Raw genomic sequence first — 26,147 nt, 5'->3', positions numbered from 1 at the left:
TAAGAATATTAGTTTAGTTAGAATATACCATTGAGATTTAAGAGTAATCTTTTTCAGATAAGAACTGAATTTATTTTACATTTCTAATAATGTATACAGACTGTATCTGTTAATTTGACAATATGTTATCAGGAAAGACGTTACACGTGGCTTAATATTGTACATTAGGACTGTTGGTGACAGTATTTGGTTGCTGTATACAGCTGTTTACATTTGTGTGTATACATATAAACACTGTAGGACAGTGTCAGGACTCCAGCGTGTTCTGTTCAGCTAGTAGAGCCTGTGACCATTTTTTTTTTTTGCATTAAAGTTTTGGTTTTGGAAAAATGTATTGAGTAGATAGTCTTGTGTGAACTGGATCATAATGCCCCAATCCACTTAAGCTTGTGGTACAATATTGTGAAATCAGATGACACTTTATCCTATACAAGAAAAAAAAGTATTTTCACAGGTGTACTGGAGTCAATCTACTACTGATGAATTACTGTTCAAAAGCTGGCATAAGTGAAGAAATGTAATTAATCAATTACCCTCATTGGGCAGAAAAGGCCCTGTATTCAAAACAAACCAAACAGATTATACTTGATTTTCAGTTAAGGAACGGCTGGCGGTTTGGCTAATAGAGTGACAAGGTGGAGGCAAATTTGTCATACTCATGCATGTAATGTTCTACATAGAGGGCAAAATATAAAAGGATGGGTAATAAGTTGAAGAAACTAATAAAAGGTATGATACAGTATACGGTATTACTAGTGCAAATAATACAGTAGTAAAATCTTTTTTAAACTTTTTACTATGTAGGCCGTACATGGTATATAGAATTTCGTCTTGCCTGGTTATTAAGGTAGGATGGCTATGCTGCAGCCAAAAATAAATAAGATTATAGATGACTAAATTAGAAACTGAAGATATACATGTAGCAGAAGGATGAATAAGTTGGCAACCATGTAACATGTGTGCAAATAGCTGTGACTATTAAGAATCGTGGATCTCAGAATCCACATGGGAACGGCATGGTTCCAATGTGGATTTTGGACTTCATGTGGCCAGACTATTGTAGTGGGGCGGCATAGCTAACCTATCATTCATTTTGTGATAGAAGCGCCAAATGTGGTAGATATGTTTATAGATCTATTCCGAACAAAACTGATTATTGGGGCATTGCTAAGTAAGTTCTTCAAAATTGCCACCAGTGGTCGGTCTAATCTTCCTAACCCACTCTAGTGGCTACCGTTTTTGTCCTAGGAGGCTGAAATGTTGCAGGAAGGTCAAGTGTGTGTGTGTGTGTGTGTGTGTGTGGAGCAAAACCCATTGTAGGAGCCAATTGTCATTGTTTTATTTGGAGTAAATTCATGATTAAGATTAAGGATATCTTTTGCCAAAACTTGCTGGTAATTTGATTTAATTTCAATTGTCATGCGTGTCAAGTGTCATGCCTGTCTAAAAAGGTCCAATTGATCATCTGTTAGATGTTTAAAATAGGGCCTACTAATATTAGTCTTTGATGCACCTGTGTATAAATGTGGTGATGTCACAGTATTTTTGTTTGTTGGAGTCAGACACTGAAGGAAGGGTAGTTTTTTGACCGTGCACTTGACTATCATTTTTGTGTTTTCTAAGTAACCTTGTTCGCGTTGCAAATACTCCACCAAGTGGTAAATCTTATAGAAGAAATAGACTGAATGCCACTTGACTACACCCAAGATCAATAGAAGTTGACTAGGGATTGTGCATTTAGTTTTACATGTAAACAATGAGATGGTTTTCTGAATTAAAATATAAATAATAAGGCAGGAGCGCCCAGGCATAGCCCATGGCTTCGCTCGTCGATGAGTGTGCCATCCGAGTTGGCAAGCTATCCTGGACGTATTGGGTTATCACCTGTTTCGAAATTGCACATGTGAAACATGCTGGCTTGCATGTTGGCAGAGTCGTAGTGATAAGTTAAGACCTTTATTGATCCCTCGGGGGGAATTCAGTCGCCAGAGGCGGCACATCAGTTGAGATACAGTTACAGGGCAAGATAAAGTACTGTAGATGCAGCAGGGTTAAAACATCACACAACAACACCAACTAGAAAAGTGTGCTCCTTGGAGCAAAGGTCTCCGCCAGACATCTTGATCACATGACCCAGAGATAATGTGTAAGGGGCCTAGACAGGGGTGGTCTACCAGGCTAGCCAGGGCATACTGTATATGCTGAGTGAGAATCCAAGGAATCCAGGGGGGGGAAAAATATTGTAAGCGCTACGGTTGAAGAGTTATTGGCCAAAACGATGAGTGGGCTGTTTTAGCGCCACCATGAGGCCGATGTGACCAATTTGGGGTAGAGGTTCTTCCTTGGCCTACTGTCAGTGTGAGTGCAAAGTTTCACAATAGGGAGCTGCGTTCATGATTTGTGGCATTTTGTGGAAAACAAGCCAGATGACAGGGAAGCACCATAGGAAGCCCCATAGATGACAGGAAAGCACCATAGAAGACAGGGAAGCACCATAGATGACAGGGAAGCGCCTTAGCAAGAACCATAAATGACAGGGAAGCACCATAGGAAGCACCATAAGACATGGAAGCACCATAGAAGACAGGGAGGGAAGCACCATAGGAAGCGCCAGATGACAGCATCATAGGAAGCACCATAGATGACATGGAAGCACCATAGCACGCACCATAGATGACAGGGAAGCACCATAGGAAGCACCATAAATCGAAAGCTCCGAAGATCTGCCCCCTGGTGGCACTAGAACGGGCCCAGGTGAAAAATTCCCTCAGTTTACACACCGATCGGTCCAGTGCCGGAGATTAGCTGCTCACAGACAGGACGGATACACGGACGGACGGGAACATTCCGTCTGCTTACTGTGTTTTTGTTACCCATTGGCTGCTTGGTTCAGTAGGCAGGCTGGGGTGATGACACCTTGCCCTGGCCCCATTGCTGACATTCTGGGCTTCCAGCATCTTGTGCATTAAATCCACCAGTCAGATGGGAAAACAACAGATTCATCATTCATTTTCCTTTTTTTTTTTTACTTTCTTCCGTAAAGAGGATATGTCATGCATCACAACCGCGAACAACACCGTCTGTCGTACAAGCTATATTTCCCTCAACAGTTGCCTCATGTCCTGATGGCCACACCCCACCACTGACACAGCCCTGGCAACCTGGCCTGGTCATTATGGGTGCCAAAATGGGTGCTGCCGACGCATTTTGGCACCAACTGCTATTTCAGCAGCTTGCGGACAGTATTTCGGCACCATTGCTTGCAATAGTCCAGTCTTTTTTTTGGAAGAGCGAGAACTGAATCGAGTGCCCCGGACTACAGCCCCTAAAGCCGGGCTTGCTTGAATGCACCTTATGCAGCTTTGTGTTTTACCTTGGCTCATGTAAATAAAGTGTAATCCACTGCAATCTAATCTGACATGAATACATTATGAATTAATATTGTAACATAATTTACTGACAGTGATATACAGTACTCAATGGACAAGCAAACATAAGCATGTATCTGGCATAGCAATTGATATTGATGTATATTATTAAACATGACATGACAGAATAATGCGTGTAGGTGTGTGTTTACATGTGTAGTATGAGAACCTCCACCCAGTGGTGCTGTTAGGTATACAATATAAAACTGTCTCTCAAGGTAATAAAACTTGATACTCTGAAGGGTTGACTCAAGTCTTTGCTGGCGAAGACCTACTCTTCTATAATTAGCAGTTAAAAACCCTGCTCTGAACTACAGGTACAGAAACATTTTACTTAAGGGAATTAAATTAAATGTTCAAAGTCAGTGTTTCCATGTTGGATGGAAACATGAAGACAAGAAACAAATAGATGAGAAGCATTGAAAAAGAAAATGGCTTGATGCTCCTCTACACAATTGACACACACATTACAGTACAGATACTACGGTACTAAGATAATAGCTTGTTTATTCCTGTCAAGTTTTGGCCTACATTCCTCTGCCAAAGGCTATTGTTGCACTCTGATTGTTGAGACATGGTATTGTTGTCAGGTGTCCGGTAGCACCAGCCTCTCTCTTCACAAACACCTTTCATCTCAAATCCTTCGTCAGTTTACTGTAGGCTAGTTGTGGACAGAGATGGGTGAAAATACATAAAAAAGTATTTTTGATACAAATTACAAATACTGGGGTCAAAAGAAATGATCACAATACAATACAAATACGAAACACTGGTCTGAGAAATGTATTTAAGCAGTGATATTAGTCTGGCCATACCAGGCTAATAGACCAGAGCTAACTTAAATGTAAACTACATGAAATATAAAAAACAATGTGTCAAATCAAATAGTTTTTTATTTATTTTTTCTCATTTGTGATCATCTATTGTCTCCGCCAGGCCGGATGGCCAAAGGCCAGACAATTTGTTTGCCCCTGTCCGTCCGTCCTTGTCCGTCTGTGTGTCCATATGTCTGTGAGCAACTAATCTCTTGCAGCACTAGACCAATCGGAGTGAAACCTGAAGCCCCAAATCTTTCACATCGGCCTGTTATGGTGCCACCAGGAGGCAGATTTTTTTACACAAAAAATGTTGTCATTATACACACCTTTTGTGCCATAGGGGTAGCCATGTTGTGTTTTCTTCAAAACACACTCTGTGCTGCTACTACTTTTGGGTCATCTGATCAAGATGTGTGAGTCTCATTTTTTCAGATCCCATTCCAATTATCTATGACTGCCTTCCAAATGAGTGGTAGATGAGTGGTAGACTTTTGGTTTCCCACACACCACAGGTCTACAGGCCTACAGTCTGTTATTATTGGCTGCATATTATCAGAGAGGGGAGATAAGAATCAAAACTTGGCCCAAACAGCCAAACCATTATTATTATTCCACAGCATCCCAGCAGCTTGTTTTGCAAATCTGTCTGTTATTTGTACCTATTCGCCTAGGACTGCCCTAGGTCCAGAATTCTTATCCTGCTTATCGACTTTAAATATTGGAAAGGTAGTAGCAAATATTTACCATGTGTAATGTAGCACTCCATGTGAGACTGGATTCACACCTTCTTTGAAACGCTGTAAGCAACCAGGTAGGCAGGTATGTACAGTAGTCTTAAGCCGAGAAAGCTAAAGTCTATGATTCTGTCAGAGCATATACAAATGTAATACATGAACAAAAAAGACTAATAAATTACTAAACCGTCTATCATCACGCTCTATTGTTGATTAAAGTTGTTCAATCAAAAATAACCTTTAAGTCGAATACTTTCTTCTGAGCTGTGCGATTCACTATGCTAGGCTGGATATAATAGAACAATGAGTAGCTACTGTATTAAGAGCATTGATAATTAATGATGAGATATTTGGCAACACTGATTGCTGAAGTGCAATACTTTTCTCCATTCCTCTGCAACACTGCCTTGCTATGGTAAATACTAGTCAGTAAATACTAAACACTTATGGGAGTGAACAGTTACCTTTCCTTATTAATAATAGATTAATGATGAATTGGTCTGTCACAACCAGCTATAATGAGTGAGCATGTTTCAGGAATGAGACAGCAAATTATGGAAAGAAACAGTATACTGTATGTTGAAATGTCATGTTTTTTTTTATCCATTGATTTTAAAGTATATAAAAATGTCATAGCTATACACATTTCCGGTCTAAAACCTAGAAATACATGTCACCAACTTCTAAGTACTGTGCTTCAATATGGAAAAGTAACAGAAAATGTAATTGACAATGGTGTTTAAGTCATACTAGACATTCAGCTGTGACTTATCTGTGTATCCTTCTTTTTGTGCAGTTTCATTCCAGAATGACACATCACATCAGCCATTTGTAATAACAACCCCTATAATTCTATAATCACAGGCATGAAATTAAAGATCATTTCAGGTTATTCAAGTTATACATGATCTTTTAAAAAAAAGTATTTTAAGGATCCCTGGCCCTTAATACTTTATAATTGTCCTCTACAACATTTTTTTTTTTTTTTAAACACCTTAAATGTTAATCTTTTACTCAAGGGGGACAACGACGACGCCAGTTGCAAGTTGAAGATGTCATTTGTTCATGTGTGGTCCAGCTATATGGACTGTATGGAATGCATGTGCTGATCAAAAACACATATTTAGAATATTGTTTTGATGCTCATATTAACCTTAGGAAGTATCAAGTAGTTTTTTAGTTCGCACATGCATTCCATAGGGCTGGATCACACATGGACAAATGACAGGCGTTGTCCCCCTAGAAGATTAACCTTTTTCTATGTAAGTTTTTTAAATGATTATTTTAGTTATTGAGGGCAATTATAATGTATTAAGGCACTTAAGGCTTATTAGCCAGGGATCCATTTAAGTTAGAATCCAAAACAAAAATATTTCATGAGAGGACAGTCCATAACTAATTGACAGGTTCATTCCTTTTCAAAATGTAAATCTTGGAATGATATCCTTTGTGTAATGAACATGAATGTACTGTATACTGTATAGTCATAGAATGTACAGCATATGAGAAAGGTTGATCACGATCAAAATCTATAAGTCTGACAGGATCAAAATCATTTCTTTATGAAAAACAAAAATTGTAAAAAAAATCTTTTTTATAATCACAGAGTTAAAATGTAAAATTCTATGGAATATACAATGAGGACTTTTAGTACATTAATTTGCCAACGTAATTAGTAATAGAATACATTGTGGACAGTGGGGGAATCATAATATCATAATAAAACCTATCCCTACTAAACTATTAATTCTACCAATACCTGGTTCATGAAATATACAATATACGTGATAAACAATATATAACGCTACGATTGGGAAGTAAACTAAAAATGGATCAGCCTACTCACATTACGTTCTGCATTCTTGTCCTCTATATCAAATGTACTGGCATTACTTTAAAATGAGAGACTGAGCATTGTTGTTGTATTAGCTTTAGCTCAAAGGCACTTTGAGCAGTGGTTGAACCTGGGAACTACTCCACCCACAGACACCCCCACTTCCCGTCCCTCCAACCACATTGGCATGTTTGTGGGGCTTAGACCATAGAGTTAAAAATAAGGCTTAGACCCTTACACTGGGAACCTCGTTGCCCTGGGCAGGTGTGTATAAAGAGGCACACATGATTCATTTCAGAGATGGAAACACAATCACATAAACAGTCCATTCAGTCACAACTGACACATACTGTACACATGCATGCATGTACACAGGTGCGCGTGTACACCGTACACACGTGCATGTTATGCACACATGCTGAATGTACACACACACACACACACACACACACACACACACACACACACACACACACACACACACACACACACACACACACACACACACACACACACACACACACACACACATACACACACACAAATAGTTCTGTTGGTTTTGTTGTCTTCAGAAGTTCTTCCATCGGATGGCTGAGAGGATAACATGGATGAAATATAATAAAGTGGCCACATAGCTAAACACCTGAAAGATACACAAAAACATGAGTTTGTACATTAACACTAATAAATAGAGCTCACTGGGGAGCACAAGGACTTTTCAGGAACAACGTATGCTGCAACATCTAGCGACTGAATGTCTATACTAATTAATTGTATTTCTATTTAAAAATACATTTCTTTTCCATTTTAACGTTTTATTTACTTAAAACCTATACACTTGTATTATTGGAAAATGATTTAAAATGATGTAATTAGTTTTACACACAATACTAACCAGGGTGTGTGTGGGGAGGGTGAGTGGGTGGGTATGGGAGGGATTTTGAATTTGAGGTATTGTTGATCCTTTTTTAGGCTCATTTGCTATGTGAAATGTAGGGCTTCACTTGATTGCCTGATTGATGTCAAAATTTAAAAACGGAAAATAAAAAAAACTATACTTTTGTTGACCAGAGTCCCCCATGGGTCTGGAGCTTGTAGATTGGCATTTTTTATATATGTTCACCCCAGAATTGGGACGCTAGCTTTCATGTGGTTAAAGGTAAGGTGCTAAAGACTATATAGCACCGTAACAGTTTTTTTTAAATATATAGAGAGCACAAGACAGAATAGGCCAGTTGGGTCTCACACGGGGTACCTACTGCAAACGTGTGACCTTATACAGTTATGGAGGACTGCAACAACTTGTTCTCTGACCCCTGTCACTATAGCCTGATACCTCAAAGTGACATGGTCCTTACCACAGCAGCAATGTCAATCCGATAGTATTTAACAGCTGTAGGTCCTACAGCTGCCTTGTAAATTAGAGTAATATAAGCCAGATCCACCGCTGCACTGAGGTAGAAGAACGCTGCCAAGCCATGGTAGGCAAAGTCCTATACACACACACACACACACACACACACACACACACACACACACACACACACACACACACACACACACACACACACACATATATATCTCATTACTACTAGTGCTATGACATTAGATGATATATAGTAATGCTACTACTAACAACAACAGTATAACAGCAATGACTTTATAAAACGTTTCTTCTCTACAAGTGCAAAATATAGCAATAAAAGCCACACTGGACTGACTTCAGTGTAAGAATGTACAGTACAGTATTACTGTACATAAATATACAATACTGTACAGTGATGGATACTTTCTCTCTCTCTCACACGCACGCACGCACGCGCGCGTGCGCGCGCACACACACACACACACACACACACACACACACACACACACACACACACACACACACACACACACACACACACACACACACACACACACACACACTTACTAAACGTATGAGGATGTCAAAAACAATTTTTCATTTTTACTTGGCTAGCCCAACCTGACCCTAATCTAAAACAAGCCCTGACCTTAACCTCAACATCCCTCACCCTACACCCAACCCTCTTAAATGTTTAATCCCAACCTGAATATTTTAACCCTAACTCTACAAAGCTTTCTTAAGCCATTAAAATGAAGCATTTCACTTGGGAGGATCCTTCTCTACAGTGCCTCTATTCCTTCTCCTGCCCATACTTTCTTCCCTTCACTCAATATTCTCCCTCACCCCTTAGCATCCTCTAACCCTATTTCAAGAATCCAGAAGGGAACTTATTTGTCACTCACTCATGCAGAAACAAGCAGCCAAATGTCCTACCTTCCCTTCTTCGTTCTCGCTCACTAATCTCTCCTTCACCTCCACCTCTCTGACTCTTTCTATTATTGCCCTGCTTCTAGCCTATACCCTCCTGTAGTTCCCTCATCCTTTCCTTCCTACTGTACATCTCTCCATTTCACTTTCTCTTCCTCTGTATCCTTCCTTAACTTCATTTGCCTCCTATCCTCCTCTCTCCATCGCCTCCGCATGCATTGATTTCTCTCTCCTCCTCCTCCTCCCTCTCAGGTCTTACAGCAGCAGCCCAGCCAGAGCTGTTTTTGTGGCCACCGGCGACGAAGATCACCATCCACAGGAAGGTCATGACGAAACAGAAGACAGACACGAACATCACCCAGCCCAGAGGGTTGGGTGGGCTCACATGGGTGGACGCCACCAGGATCCACACCAGACCACCAAACACCTGGAAGAATTGATGGAGAGATGGGTGGATGGGTGAGTGGGTGCATGAACTGGAGAGGTGGATGGATGGATATCATTTATTTTTGTATATACTAGACAGACAGACAGAATAGATAGGATAGATCCTTTGAATTCGGTCTCTCGTTTTTGCTCCTTTCGTTTCTCCTCCTCTCTGCTCCTTCCCACACCTCTACTGACCTGTTTATTTTCTCCTCTATTTTCTTCTCCTTTCCTCTCCTGTAACCTCTTCTCTTCCACACTACCCTCTCCTGTCAACGTTCCACCCCTGAAGACATGGAATCCTACCATCAGCTGCGCTGTGTTCCTCTGGTTTCTGCACCTGCGGGATATTTGTCTTTTGTCTCTCATGTCCTGTTAAATCAATCCTAGTTCAAATACTTCACCTATTTCTAAATAGCAGCTTTTATCAACATGTCCCCTCTCTTCTGTGTTCCTCTCAACTCCTTTCCTTTTGTTCCATGTGAGGAAGGATCGTGTGTCTTTCCATTTGAAATCAGCCGACTGGGTGAGTTCAGGTAAAGGCTGCTCTCCCCTCGGTTATGAGAATAAATAAACACTATCCATGAAACCTGATGAAGGTCGAGCGTGACAAAGATGTGTCTGTTTTTTGGCCTCTATAAACTATAAAAGGCAGAGGTTGGGTCACCTGTTACTGTCTATCTGTTTAGCCAAGCGTCACCACCACTATTTTGCCATGGCCAGTGGTGTTGTAGGCCAAAACAGCATCCTGTGGGCTGCCAAACTTCCTGGGTGGTTGATGGCAAGTCACAACCAGACCGTGGCTGTATATCTTTGATGACTTACAGGTAAATTGCATTTAGGCGTGCACCAATTCATAGAACAAATCCATTTAAAAGAGTATAAAGAATAATCTATTTTAATCAATAAGACTTTTTTTAAATGGCAAAAATTGCGAGCTTGTAGACTACCTATTTTTTTAAATTTGTTTTGTTGATAAAACGAAACCCCCAAAATGCGCTTTTCTATTATTTGGTCACTCGAAAAAGCAATCTGTAAAATAAGTAGATCTGTGGTTCGAGGAACTGCTCCATAGGCTGCAGGTTTATGCCACTGCAGCCATGTGTGTCCTGTTGAATTTCACGTAAGACACTGACCATTTGTGCTCACTTATAATGAACGAAAAAAAGAGGGAAATAATAATTGGAATATCTTTGTCAGAATTATTGTTTTGTTTACCTCTGTAAGCCAGCTGATGGCAGCCATTACCCATTTGTTTTCATTGGGTAAGGCACTTTTTACCTTAAATGTATTCTTGTAAGGCAGCCATCATGTTACAAGGTTGCAGACAACATGATTGCTGCCTTTGCTGCCTTACAAAGGCGACAGGAAAATAACAAACCTTACGCAGCAGAGGTGTGACTTCTAGGCTGAATGTTGTCTAGTGCAGTGATTCTCAACCTTTTATGGATCAGGGCCCACTTGAAAATCTCCAAAGTGTTTGCAGCCCGGCCCATCAGAGCATGTCTATTTGTGTTTTCCGGCTTGGATCAATACGTTCCTATTTATCGGTATCACAATGAAAACACATTTTTCAAAGTTGTAAAGAAACAATACCATGATTTTTTTTTACTTTAAAAAAAATATATGTTCTATCAATATTTAAAAATCCCAAATGGGGCACTCCCGGGCTGCCGACTTACAGACTGTATGATGGAAGCATTTGAAAATTGTAGGAGGCAACAGTCTGGCTAGAGACTAGTTCAACCAGCTGGTGAAATTTAGAAAGATTTCAAAACAAAAATTCAGTGGAATGTTTTTTTATTTTTCTAATTATCATTTTTTAACTCAATCAGATTTGGATTAACAGTGACGATTTAACAGTGTAGGTTGACATAGTTAAGATAGTTGTCATTGTGAGTGACAGCAAAGAATACCACTGACAACAGTTTTAACCACGTTTAACCTGTACTGTGTTTTGGGCATGTCATTATAGGAACTAATGTTTTTTCAAATGTCACAAATTAATGTTCAAAAATGTTTAAATAAATAAAATAGCTTATCTATTAGCTCACAACCAAACACACATAGATCACCTATTTTCACGACACTACACCCTTGTATGACAAAGCATAAAAAAAAGGGCTTACAGAAACGTACAGAAAAATGTAGAAAAGGCCAAGCCCTTCTCATGTTAAAACACTTTATCTAAAACATTCCACAGTTGTGACAATGTGACACTCACACTAATTAATTGAAACAATTGTGTATTTGCACTAGCAACCTACTTAATAGAAGAAATGTTTGGCAAACTGCCCAACCCTGCTTAACAAATAGTAGGGCACTCTGACACCGTTGGGTGTATTTTAAATACACTGTCTGCAGTATCTGTGAACACACTCATATACTGTACACACACACACACACACACACACACACACACACACACACACACACACACACACACACACACACACACACACACACACACACACACACACACACACACACACACACACACACACACACACACACACACACACACACACACACACACACACACACACACACACACGCCGTGCACACACTCCCAGATGATCAGCGGTTCAAATCCCCTGACTGGAAAAGAAGTGGGATGAATGAACTTCCTTCATTGACCACTGTTGACGTGCCTTTAAGCTGGGCGCATAACCCCAAAATGTCTTATTGGTAGTTAGTTAAAGGCCTTGGTTGTCCAGGGTAGTTACCAGATGTGACTGTTCAACGGAATAACTAGAACAGGGGTTTGCTAATTAAAAACTTGAACGGCAGACCTTCCCTTGGAAATACAAAAACAAAATAACTGTATCCGTAATCTTAAATTGATAAATCTCATTAACTAAAGAAAAGGGAAGGAAATAAATCCTGTGATTATTGTTGAAGTGGCTTTAAGAAGTAGATTTTCTGTAATTGTCTTTTTTCTGGAACATAGTGTGGCCCCATTCTTTCTGAGATGTGCAGATATGAGTGAAACACAAGATGTCCCACACATCACCACCCATGCAGGACACTGGTGTGCAGGTGTACTCATTCCCTAAGCCAGCGGTTCTGAACAAGGGGTCTGGGGACCCCCAGGGGTCCTTGAGGGGGTTTCAAGGGGTCTCCAGCTAAAGGATTGATAGTCGGGAACCAAAACGGACAGTAGAAGGAGTGTACAAATGGGGAGGCATACGATAATCCGACATCCCGTTTCTCCGACTATGTGGCATCCGCGTGCGGTTAGGGTCAAATGGACCCATGACACATAGGATTGTGCTGCATAGAGATCACTTAAAAGGTTCCATGTTTTGACACTTGACTTAGCTGTACTTTTAAGTTAGAGTATCTTTTATCATTATGCTCCAACTATCACATTCATCAAAAAGTAGTTTAATCTGCCATGAAAGGTTCCATGTTTTGACACTTGACTTAGCTGTACTTCTAAGTTAGAGTATCTTTTATCATTAAGCTCCAACTATCACATTCATCAAAAAGTAGTTTAATCTGCCATGACTCACAAAACATGTTCATTAGCAGTGCCATGCTACCTTTCTCAGTGTTTATTTTAACTATGAGTAAAAAGTATAAAATGATATGTAAAGATTTTATATATTTTTTACATCCTCAGAACTCATTCGGGACTATTTTTACTGTGTACGGTTGTGCTGCACAGTGCTCAGCTGTGACTTCAGACATGTACAGTAGCTGTACAAAACACTGTGGTAGTGGGAAACTGGCCGTTGCAGCATGTGTGCGCTGTCAACTTACCCTGAGGATATAAATGTGAAAAATGATATCTTGCAGGTAGTTTTGCCGCTTAAAATGCCTTACAAATCAAAACGATTTACACTGTACAAGACAAACTCCTCACACACTGTAGTTGAGTCACTATCTATAGTATAAACGGCAGTTCACCCTGAGCACCATAAATATATCTATAGGCTATATAACTTTCACCATTGTCGTTGTTATGTGTTGTAGAACGATTTTTAAAACTATATCTTAAAAAAAAACGTACACCACATATTTCCTGGTGCATTGCCCACTGAAACTGATATTGTTCGTATTATGTGTGGGAACAAAGTCAAACTATTGTGACCTTGTTAATCCACCAGTGGGTTGGATGTGCGGATGACACCTAGAAAATCTATCAAATATTCTCTTTTTTACATAATGTTGACTATGTTTTTATTACTGCAGTATTAGCCTGTTCATAATGCAATTTGGGCAAACAGTTAAATATAATAGGATACTATTATAATGATAATATTCAACTCACCAACTCAGGCAGATAAAATATATCCGGGGCGGTGGTACATATCCCCAATCCACTGGGAAGGTTCCCCATCGGCTGAGCAGTAGTTGCTGCCATCACTGCCTTTTCCTTTGACTCTCCGTGCCGGTCCTCAAAATCACGACTAACGGAGCCACAGCAGGTGTCACAGATCCTTATAAGAAAGATAAGCAAGCAGGCAAACCCGTTTTGCCATTGTGGTTTGGCTCAGGGCCCTGCCCCATTGCTGCAGCTCCTAACATCCGTTCTTTTTAAACTGACACACCCTCTGTCACTGAGATGTTAGGTCTACCTGTTAACTTGCCAAAAGGCTTGCATTAGGGAAACGTGAATGCATTTTGGAAAGGTCGAGTTTTTAGCCCATAGCCTGGAGGGACTGTTTATGACTGCCTACTGGTTGTCATATAACATCTAAATATCGTCTCTGTCGGGTGGAAACCTCATATGTCCAAAACTGTTACTTTTCAGGATTCAAATTCAAAAATAGAAAAAGTAGCAGATCTACAATAAGCTCAAAACACAAAACGTTTAAATAGGTAGATAAGAACTTTCTGCCCGACAGCAACGATATCAGTTGACAAGTTTACACACAAGTAGCCTATAGTTGTTGTTTTTTTTTATCCGTGCTAATCACCTCCTATGCCTTTTTATGACTTTCAGTTTTTAAATGATTTAAATTGATAATTTGATGCTATTGATAGTTTTAATTTATGTTATTGGATCTTCTGACTTTTGTTTTGCTGTTTTATCTCTTGTGTTATCTTGCAACATTTCAATCATGTTTTGTAATTGTAAAACACTGTTAACATGGACAGCATAATATGGATGGATGTATAAATAACTACAATAACATAAATAAAACTACTAATAAACAGATCAATACAAAATAATAAATGCCTATGAAAAATGAATTCAAATCAATTTGCTGTATAAACATTGCTAGAGTATGTTGTCTCTGAACAACATGTTTATTTATGACAATCACAACTCAACCTTCCCTCCAGCTATGGAATTCCAAAGCAATGACTGGAGGCTACAATCATTTCAAAGTTAATAGTTAATAGTTAGTCACCGTTTGAAAAATGAGATTGCCCTTAGTGAGTTTATTCATTAACAAATATGTATGATATTGTTGAGTTTTTTTTATTTAAGTCATTTTATCAGGATTGTGAACTTATTTATTATCTGTTTTATATTAATGAATTAACTATTTTTATTTTTAATTATAGTAGCTTACGTCAAAGTGAAATCTTTACCCTTCCCTACTTGCAGTAGAATACAGGCATGCAATCCAGTATCACTGTCTCTCCTTGCCCTCCCTCTGGCTGTGTAATAAAGAAGCACAAGTTGTCAAATAGATTTATTTCCCATCAAAGATTCATGTAAGATCTGTTACGGGACACTTGTAAAATATTTACATGTAATCTATATATTCTACGTATATAAAGCATACATTTCATCCACAAACCCAGATTCCATGATCATTCAAGTGTGAACAAATCAAAGAGTAGTGTATACATTACAGTGCCCTTAATGGGGCAGTAAACACTGAAGGTGCATGAAATAATAGACCACTAGTATGATGTCATTTTCTTTTTGTCCAAATAACAGATTCCAGATCCAACCATGTTTCAGCCTAATGTTAAAAGAAGATTGTTAAAAGATTGCCACCAACTACAACCACCTGTGAGGGAATGATGCAACATCAGCAGCATAGGAAAAAAGACATCTAGTAAGTAATTTAAACATGTGCATCTCCAATCATTTTAAAGCATGTTGAACTTTGATAGTTCATAGATTAGGATAGTTTGATAGATTAGTATGTCCAAATATTGTCTTATATTGTCCACATCTTTATCTGTTGCTTCTGAGCTGGTATAAGTCCAGGTATAACTTATGGCACCTATTGTATTTTAGGTGACTGATATTTGTGACCGAATTGTGATTTAAAAAAAAGCGCACTAAAGAACTTACACCAAGGGTAATACAATATAATGTAACAGGAATACAGCCAATTCACATTCTTGCGTGTGTGTGTGTGTGTGTGTGGGGGGGGGGGGGTAACTACTTCCAGAGACTTATATCATGCCAACAAGGTAGCTACAGTATTACAACAGTATTACAACAAACTTTTCCTTTTTTTCAAAAAAAGTCTACTCTCAAAAACAGATAGCTGCTTGCTCTTAGATTATAACAAGTGACAGCAAAATAAACAAATCAAAGTTTGAAGCTTTTTAAAGGACAGTGTAACATAGGTGGCTCCTCTCCAGTGAGAGGTTATTTTGGGTATTTTATTCAGTCCCAGTGTAGGCCTTTTGTCCTTTTATTATCCTTTCTGTGTTTTTGTAGAACCGTCTGTACTTTGTTCAAGAGCTCTTCCACCTGATGGCCGACAAAATGGCATGAATAAAGTACAGCAGAGTGGCTAGGTAGGACATCACCTGCAAATACAGTGGGGACGGGGGGCACAGAAGGGGAATTTTACATTCTTCAATTGACTTCCAGTCAGCTGTTAGAGCTATAGTTTCTTGAGACAGACGTGTTTCCACCTACTGTAACAGTCAGTAAAAATAGCAGATGTATACGGTCAGCTATAGGTGAACATTTGGAAGAAATAGCAGATTTTCAAGCAAAATACTAAATATATAGGGCTTAAGTGGTTGACCCATTTTTATTATGTTTAACACAGCACAACTTCAGAAGCTTCAACACGTTTTTCTCACAATTGAGTACAGTACAAACCTTTTACAAATTGCCAAGCATCTGTGTTATAGGCCTATATACTATATGTTCTTATATGTGTGTACAGTACATGCATAAGTGTGTGTGTGTGTGTGTGTGTGTGTGTGTGTGTGTGTGTGTGTGTGTGTGTGTGTGTGTGTGTGTGTGTGTGTGTGTGTGTGTGTGTGTGTGTGTGTGTGTGTGTGTGTGTGTGTGTGTGTGTGTGTGTGTGTGTGTGTGTGCACATGTGTGATCATGTGCAAATGTGTCTGTGATTGTGTGTGCATAAATGTGTGTATTTCTATTTGTGTGTAAGTGCATGTGCATGATGATCACCTGTTGTGTGCATCATTCAAGGCACATACCGTATTATGGGAGTGTGTACGAGTGTCTATGTGTGCATGATTGAGTGAATATATATTTGTGCTGCCTGCGTGAATGCGTGCGTCCGTGCGTGCATGCGTACGTGTGTAGACCTACAACTGCAGCGATGTCCAGTCTGTAGATTTTGAGCAAATCTATGCCAGTTGGCCAAACGGGTAACTTTGTCAGCACTCCAATGTCAATGGTGGTCGAAGCCAAGGCTACCGACGCACTAAGGTAAAAGACAGCAGCCACAAAATGATAGCCTACATCCTGCAGAGAGAGAAAGAGAGAGAGAGAGAGCAGAGGAAGAGAAGAAATAGGGCAAAGAAAGGAAGACAGAGGTGGAAATGGGGAAGACGAATGAGATAAGGGAGAAATAAGATTATTAGTTGGGTATTTATTTATCTATGTTTCTACCTACAGACTTACCTACCGGTCTTTATATCTATCAGAACATCAACTACAGTAAGTCAACGAAATTAACCAATTAACACAGTGATTTTCAAACTTTTCAATTTCAAGGACCCCCAGTTTGATATGCATTAGGCCACGGACCCACATTTGATATAATTTTTATCTCTAGGACCCGAAACTACACTGTGAAATCTGCAGTGTTAATGTTAATTCTGAGGGTACACGTGGAACCAAATGGCCCCGATCCATTTGTACTCTCAGGGAGTTTTTTTTGTTTGTAACTATCTAAACTAATAATTTAGCTAGGGATTCCCTGGAACCCCCTCTCATGGACCCATGGGGGACCCCAAACACCACGTTAAGAACCAGTGAATGAACAGATGAACTGATGAGATGTGTCTGACCAGAGAGAACCAGACGCTGTTCTTGTTGCATCCAGAGGCAAAGACCAGGAACCAGATGGTTGTGAAGACGAAGCAGAAGACGGAGACAAACATCACCCAGCCCTGGGGATTATCTACATACACACGAGTAGACGCCACAAGGATCCACACCAGACCCCCAAACACCTGGGGAAGATAGTTGAGAATAGATTTAACGAATACCACCCAACTCACTCCAAATCCAACTCACTCCATGAAGACTTAAGAAATATTCGGCCAACTCACTCCAGGGCTCGGCCAACTCATTCCAGGGCTCGGACAACTCCCTCCAGGACCAAAGACCAACTCCCTCCAGGACCAAAGCCAACTCACTCCAGGACCAAAGCCAACTCACTCCATGCAATGTCACCAGTGTAATATTGGTTCAATGTGTCAGTGGTGTAAAGTAACTAAGTACATTTACTTAAGTACTGTACTTAAGTACAATGTTGGGTATTTGTGCGTTTGAGTATTCCCAACTTCCAATGTTTTTACCTCTACTCCACTACATATTGGATCCAAATATTGTTTTTTTACTCCACTAAATGTATTTGTTTTACTTAGGGGTGTGCCGATACACTAATTTCACGAAACGATACGATACGATATTTGGCTCACAACTTCGATACGATTTCGATACGCACTTTTTTTATTATGAAAATAAATGGGGGAGAAAAAAAGGAAATGCAAACTAATAATTCTGTTTTTGCATTATTCAGACATGCAAACTTGTAGCTTTTCAGCCGTTTTGAATCCAAATAGGGCAATAGTGTGACACCTGACCCGAAAAAAAACAACATGTTGTCACCCTTTTCACCTCGGGGCTGTTTGCATGCCTGATTATTTTGATTGGTGTAAAAAAAAAAAAAAAAAAAAAATTCAAAACGATATTTTTTCCCCCCAAAACGATACATATCGTCGCGAAAATGTATCGCGATATATCGCGGGACGATATATCGGCACACCCCTAGTTTTACTAGTTACTTTGCAGCTATACATTATAATATTATAGTGTGTGTGTGTGTGTGTGTGTGTGTGTGTGTGTGTGTGTGTGTGTGTGTGTGTGTGTGTGTGTGTGTGTGTGTGTGTGTGTGTGTGTGTGTGTGTGTTTTTCCCCCATTTCATGCCATTTACATTATTCTTGGAATAATTAATTGACTTCATATTATTATAACAGCTCTGAAAGCTACTTTTGGTAATAATGTAATTATAGTAACTGTGTTGTTTTACCTGTTGTTTTACACTGCCCCTTTTGTCAAATAAACTGTTCCATTCCTACATTTGACCTCTTGTGTTGTGTTATGAACAGCAGCTTGTAGCTTTTATATAAACCTGGTATTTAGAGAAGTGTTTCTTAAACCTTTGGGTTCATTTGGTTACATGCAATATAAAGAAAAACTTTGGATCCACTGGGACTAAACATGGTGGTTTAGGTCAAAAAACAAAACCTTAACGAGGAATATAACAACACCTCTTGATTTGACCAACAATAGAATAAGACATCTAACAAACACTGGACTCCAAGTGCCAAAGTGTTAACAGTCCAGGGCCATAGATACTGTTAAGGCTCAATAATAGCCTAACAAGACCCCCCCCCCAGAACCATTAAGTTGTTTTGTAGAGACTGTTTTGTAGAGACAGCCTAAAACAGAATAGAGTTAGAGTGAAGCCTAAAACAGAATAGAGTTAGAGTGAGTACAAAAGTAACAAATTCCTCAATATTGTACGTAAGCACAAATGTCTTCCACAAGTAACAAATTCCTCAAGTAACAAATTCCTCAATATTGTACTTAATTCCTCAATATTGTACTTAAGCACAAATGTCTTCCTCAATAATAATTTGTGGAGTGAGTTGTCCTCTGCTGTGGAGGGAGTTGGCCAAGTGTGTGGAGGGAGTTGGCCAAGTGTGTGGAGTGAGTTGGGCTCTGCTGTGGAGGGAGATGTCTGGAGTGAGTTGGGCTCGATTTGGAGTGAGTTGGTTTTGGAGTGAGTTGGGCTGTTACCGATTTAACAGATAGATAGCACACTCATCCATGTACATCTTTGAGCTCTTAGATTTAAAGCTGCAATCCATAACTTGTATGTCCTATACCCTGGAATCCTAGTCTCCTGCATGAGAGACCAAATGTCTTCCACTCAGCTAAGAGGCAATCCACACAGATACTGTGCTTAATTAAGAGCTTCCGGCAGTACTACTTGTTAACCAGTAGGTGTCCTGACCTAGCCAACACCAGGGTCTAAATCTGTCAATGGCAGAGTAGGGAGGCCACCTCTCCAACCACTGGAGATGTGCTAGTTATTTTCTATTAACACACTCTGGGCACGGTGGCGCAGTCGGTAGCGCTGTCGCCTCACAGCTAGAAGGTCCTGGATACGATTCTCAATAAATTACCACCTTATATTACCTGGCTATTAGGAATTGGAATGTACTGTAGGAGCTTACCAAACTTGCTCGCAGGACTGGCTTACACTGTATGTACACACACACACACACACACACACACACACACACACACACACACACACACACACACCCTAGGGCAGGGGTCTTCAACAGGGGGTCCGGGACCCCTAGGGGGTCCTCAGAGCTACTATAGGGGGTCCGCCAAATCTTTGTGTGATAGGATTTAGTTTTTTTACATTAACCACTTGAACCCTACAATTCCTTTTCTGAGGGGAACATTAGCCGAAAATAGCAGATCTACAAGCTCTCAACGCCTCACGCTGCGAGCTGTTGAGAGCTTGTAGATCGGCTATTTTTGGCAAATAGGCTATAGGTGGAGGGGGAAAAAAGAGCAGACTAAGTAAAAAAAATAATAATAATATGAAAGACAATTTTATACAATATAGAGTAGGGGGTCCCTGCTTCATCTCTCTCTCAGATAGGGGGTCCTTGGCCTGAAAACGTTGAAGACCCCTGCCCTAGAGCAATTCAAAAGTCACTTTATACATTTTGTATTTGAGTGTACAGTAAGTATTTCAATCAATTCCATTTGATTTCTTATTTGTTTCTTGTATTATCTATTTTTCTTTCTCTTTTACAATTTACAATTTAACAGATGCTCTTAATTCAGAGTGATTTACAGTAAGAAAAATGTATTGTTTTTCGAAATAATAGTTTATCTCTAAATGTGTTAGAGGATCAAAGTACAGTAAAGTACATCAAATGGTATAAAGTTGAAGGCCTCTTGTCACCATCATAAGTTATTCCACAAAATATTAAGGGTTATAATGTATACAACATTTTTATCTCTGAGTGTACAAAACTAAATTGAGAAATGCGGGTGCATAAGGGTCCATTTGGTTACATTTGCACTCTCTCAGGGTTAATTTTACACTGAGGATTTTACTGTACATTAATGTAACCATAGAAAGCATACACAGACATAAACAGAAACTCTCTCTCACACGAACACACGTGCACGCGCGCATGCACGCACGCGCACACACACACACACACACACACACACACACACACACACACACACACACACACACACACACACACACACACACACACACACACACACACACACACACACACACACACACACACACACACACACACACACACACACACACACTATTACTATATACACAATACTGCCAGACGCCATTCCCTCTCCTCCTTTGACAAACACACAGCTGAAAGCTTCCTAGGCATTTTGATAGAGCACGTAACAAGCATGTGCTCTCAGATAAGTGCAACTTTGAAAAAAGAAAAGAATGCAACCATCACTGTCCTGAAATGACCAATCACATTGTGTGGGTAAGGGACCCAATGATCAAGATATTCTTTTATATACTGCAGGAAATGTCCTTGGACAAGATGATGATACTTTAAGAGTATGAATAATGAATCTGTTCTTTTCCTCCAAAATCAACATTTTTAGTAGAGAGCCCTGCACTTGAAGTTCATCATTCAATTATGCTAAAGCAGAGTATCCACCCTGTAAATGCATCAGACTTCTGTCTGCCAAAGACTTTCAATTTCTATTGTGGTCTTCAAGATGCACTGGAATTTGTCTCAGATTTGTGTTTTGACACTTCTTTTAACCACTTCTTTTTTGGGGGGCCACACACACACACCCTTCCCGAAAATAGCTAAAATTGCTTGTACATTGGCTTTTTTCCCTGTTTATCATACATCAAAGTATAGGGCTTAGGTATATTGTAAATATGTCATTCCCTGAATTCAGCAATGCTACACATGCAATTGTTTTATCAACTTCATGAAGCCAGTGCATTCCATACACATTTGTTGTGTATTTTTGGCAACCGGTGCAAGGAGAAAGGGGAAGAAATCTACAGACCTATGGGTTAAAAATAAGTCCTAAATTATTTGATTGAGAAATGAACCCGTTTTTGGCCTTCTATTGTTCTCTTGTTCGATCTCCTTCCCACTTGCCCCCTACCCCTCTTCTTCTTCTCTCTCCCCACTCTTCTTTCTACGGAATTTAACGTTGCGATGAATGATGTACAAAAACGAATTTCACCCACTTTTTTACCTTGTAAACCTGTGATGTGACAATAAACCTGATTCTGATTCTGTTAGTCGAAACAACCTTAGGCAGGGAGTCTTGGGTAGAACTGAACAAACAACTGCACCAAATACAGTACCTACTGTAGTCATGGGAAACACAGCATAGCCATTAAAATATTGCATTAACTAATGGTTTGCAGACCGTCATCAAATACTACATAAACATTAACATTAATTGCTTTAATAATTCCTTTTTAACTAAAATCCAAGTATTTGTTGTTCCTGCTCCTGATGTTTGTCTCCTTCCATGTGATAGTAAGCCTTATGGCTCAGAGCCCACATTTCACTAAGTATAACCCATTCAATCCTTTCTATTCCAGGTCAAGGGCCACTGGTCAGCAACCATAATCAAACAAGACTATAAAACAAGAACAAGATATCTCTAAGCCATCTGGCCTCAGCTACACTTATCTTGATAGCAGGTTGAAATGGGATAGATACACTGCCAGCACAAACCCAGTTTTTCAGCTAAGTAGCACAGATTTAATCTCTCCATTGGTGCCTATACAGGTAAATATCGTATTTCAAGTGAGTGTGCCATGTTTATGGAACTGACATTATTTTCCTCAATGCTTTTAAATGAATAAAAAAAGTCATGTTGTGCTTTTTCAACAGTGAGTGGAGAAGGAATGACTGGTAATATTTAATAAGAGTTTTTGTCAACTATCATTATTACCTAACTCCAAAACTGAATTAAAATCACGAAATCAAACGAGAAGGCAGAGCATAGGCAATTTGAGTTTACCATAAAATGGTAGAGTGGTAGAATGATAGCTTTTCAGGACAGACAAGTTGGGTTGTCCTTAGTTTATTAAACAGTTGGGCTCTGTTTGTATTTTTCATTGCAGGCTATGGAGTCATAGGAGAAGGTTACAAAAAGGACTAGGGGTCAGCTATGGTGACATCTTCTGACTGTCCATGCTTGTCACCATGCTTGGGGGACATGGGGACAAGATTGATGGGGAAAATAAATGCTGTTGACGAACTTGTGTTTTTAACTTTTACGCTGACATGTCACCATACATTTACAAATACAGTGAAAATGTGTTTTATAGTATTCTGACAGAACTCCAAAGCAATTAAAAATGCACGTCAAATTTGATTAAACAGACTCTTTACAAAAGAAGATCATAGAAAATTAAGAGGCAGAACAGATTGAATTACATTTCTCTGCAAAATGAAGAAAGAATTCCCTCCAAAATGGGATATCCACCACTTAAAATAGTAGCCATTCAATTGTAACAAAATCATTTATAGCACAAAACCGTGTATATTCTATTTTTAAAAGAGAGTAACTCATTTAAATCCATGACAGAATGACAAGAGGGCCACGCAAGACTCTATATTTTACTCTTGAATCAATAAAGGTCTATCTAGTATCAAACACACTGCATTCTCTAAAGGTATAATGATAGGGTCATTGTGTGGTTTCTACAAAACTATGTTTTTTTTACTGTAGCTAATTTGGAAACAAGGAAATCAAAATAAGTTGAATTTGAGTATTTTAGGTGGACTTTATGTAGTATATTATGATATATATATATATAGCAGCAGTGCAGCATACACAGCATACATCAAAGTCAGCATTTTATTAGGAACCCCTGAGACTATAAACCCAGCCTACAAGTGGTCTTATCTTTAGTTTGTCAGGTAATTTCTCTGGGCTCTGCTAGGTCTAGTGATCAAATACGGATTCATGTTGACTAATGCTCTGTAGAGAAACAGATTAATATCTAACTGGAGCCTCAGTGGACGATGGATGAATAGAGAGGGAGAGAGACATAGAGATCCCGATCTAAATGGGACTGAGCTCCATGTAGAATGATGTATACTTGTATAAATAAGGTATACATAGGACAAATGATACTGCAAGGTATGGATGGATGGAAACAGAACAGAAGATGACAGAAATAGGGTGTAAAAGAGGGAGAGAAAGAAGTCTCCTCTGTAGTATAAGAAGAATGAGAAACTTACCCACTCTGGGAGGAAGAAGATGTCAGGAGCTGTGGTGAAGATTTTGCCCCCACTGGGCAGAGTGCTGCTGACAGATGTGGTGGAAGCCATAGTCTCCAAAGTGTGTGTGCCTGAGGGTGTTAAATATAATATGTGTCAGGGTTAACCCGCTGTGTTATGTGGGATGTACGTCTGCTTTTTAAAGGCCTGTGTGTGTCTGTGTCCTCACACCTTACTCTATCTCGGTCTCTGTAACTCACTCCCTCCTCTCCTCTCCTCTCCTCCTACCCATCAACAGATTAGGCGTTTTTTATTCTGTGGAAATTCCAGTTGGACAGGTTGCTTGGTAGTATTGCAAGAAGCAGTTGTCTGTACAGTATTTGGACATTATTAAAAACCTAAAAGAAGAAGGTACATATGAAAATGTCTGAAAATGTTCTATAAAAGCTATTCCACAACGATTTATTTTTATTCTATTTGGCTGATTTTATGCACTTTTTCCCTTTCATTTGAATGGCAAATGTGTGTGTGTGTGTGTGTGTGTGTGTGTGTGTGTGTGTGTGTGTGTGTGTGTGTGTGTGTGTGTGTGTGTGTGTGTGTGTGTGTGTGTGTGTGTGTGTGTGTGTGTGTGTGTGTGTGTGTGTGCGTGTGCGTGCATGCATGCATGTACATATGCGTATGTCCTACCTGGCCAGGTCCGCAAATCATAATGAGCTCTGTGAGACTCATGCTTTTAGCAATGAAGCCTGGTTCTTTCTCTGAAAGAAAGAAAGAAAGAAGTGGCCATGGAGTTGGTTCGATTTTCTTAAGATCTTACAGTAGTTATGCAGAGGCCTTCTTGCAGTCAATCTGAGTTTGTGCATGCAGACAGATACAGGTTTTTGAGGTGCTGTATCATTAGAGGTGACTGAATGAAATAACGAATTCTCTCCATCGTCAAGTCTTTTTTACATTTGTTTTCAAAGCGTGCGCGCGTGTGTGTGTGTGCGGTTGGTTTGTGTTCAGGACAACAGTGACTCACTGGGGGTTCCTGCTAATGGGATGTTTGCTTGTGAGCCCGTTTGAACTGAAGCACAGGGCTTCAAAGCCAAAGTGAGTGATGGGTGGATGAAGGCTAAGTGGAATGGATGTAGAAGAGTTCTGTTTGTCAATGAGGAAAAACAAGCAAGAGATAGAGAGATGGGAGAGGAAGATAACATATAACACAGTAAAGTCCTCAGCGTTCATTTAAGTTCGAGAGTGTAGAAATGGATTGTTATATTTCCAATGAATTAATCTTTATTATATTCTTGGGAGACACACTGAGGGCTGACACCCTATTTTCCAGTGGTCACAGGAGGGGAACACAGGAATGGAACTAGAACATACCACAAAACCTAAAAAGCAGTCTTTCCCAGGTCTGTGGAGACACGCAGGACCTAAGAATGTTTGACAATCTCAGAATCAAATGAACACTGAGGATTTTATTGTGCACAGTCACTCACATAGTTAGTTCAGGGTAGTTGTACGGAAGGCCTCAAGTGGCTCATGGAATCAATTGGAGTCATCTTATTAGTAAAACACTGGCAACATTGTGATAGTTGCCAGTGAATGTGCTAGGTTGAATGTGGTTGACACCAAACCCAGGCATTGCTAAAATAGTGAAATCTAAACAGTATACCTTCAACCCCTACTACAGTTACAAAAGTGGTGTTCATGTTCAATTCACCAGTGAACTAGAAAAGCGAGACCATTGACTTGTTTCATTGGCTGTTTATGGAGTAAAATATAAAACATATTTGTAAACACTGTTTATAAATAGTCCCTGTCAAACATCTCTGCCCAAAGAGGAAGTAAACTAACCGATCGACTCAATCAATTATTTGTTATAAATTCTGAATTTTATATTTTAGAAAACAGAA

The 26,147-nt window shown here is 39.5% G+C and overlaps 1 protein-coding gene across 1 annotated transcript; it reads right to left on the bottom strand.

The window, feature by feature from the left end:
• Positions 1–6,518: 6,518 nt before the first annotated feature.
• On the bottom strand, positions 6,519–24,486 carry LOC311059373 (myelin and lymphocyte protein-like). Its single transcript, XM_084077247.1, has 5 exons — positions 24,268–24,486; positions 17,733–17,897; positions 9,370–9,537; positions 8,173–8,307; positions 6,519–7,457 (listed from the first exon to the last, which is right to left on the bottom strand). The coding sequence occupies exons 1-5, from the start codon at positions 24,355–24,357 to the stop codon at positions 7,383–7,385; spliced, it is 633 nt and encodes a 210-aa protein (XP_083933373.1). The 5' UTR covers positions 24,358–24,486; the 3' UTR covers positions 6,519–7,382.
• Positions 24,487–26,147: the final 1,661 nt, after the last annotated feature.

Source organism: Gymnoscopelus microlampas (genome assembly GCF_963454915.1).
Source record: "Gymnoscopelus microlampas genome assembly, chromosome: 13".
Taxonomy (NCBI): Eukaryota; Metazoa; Chordata; class Actinopteri; order Myctophiformes; family Myctophidae; genus Gymnoscopelus; species Gymnoscopelus microlampas.
Note: the sequence above shows the minus strand (reverse complement) of the source record. Positions and strands in the feature narration are given on the sequence as shown.

Coding starts and splice junctions, on each gene's coding strand:
- LOC311059373 (XM_084077247.1), bottom strand. CDS start 24,357: ATGGCTTCCACCACATCTGTCAGCAGCACTCTGCCCAGTGGGGGCAAA. Junction 9,538..17,732: donor ACAGCGTCTGGTTCTCTCTG/GTCAGACACATC, acceptor CAATTCTTCCAG/GTGTTTGGTGGTCTGGTGTG. Junction 8,308..9,369: donor GCTCTGGCTGGGCTGCTGCT/GTAAGACCTGAG, acceptor GTGTGTGTATAG/GACTTTGCCTACCATGGCTT.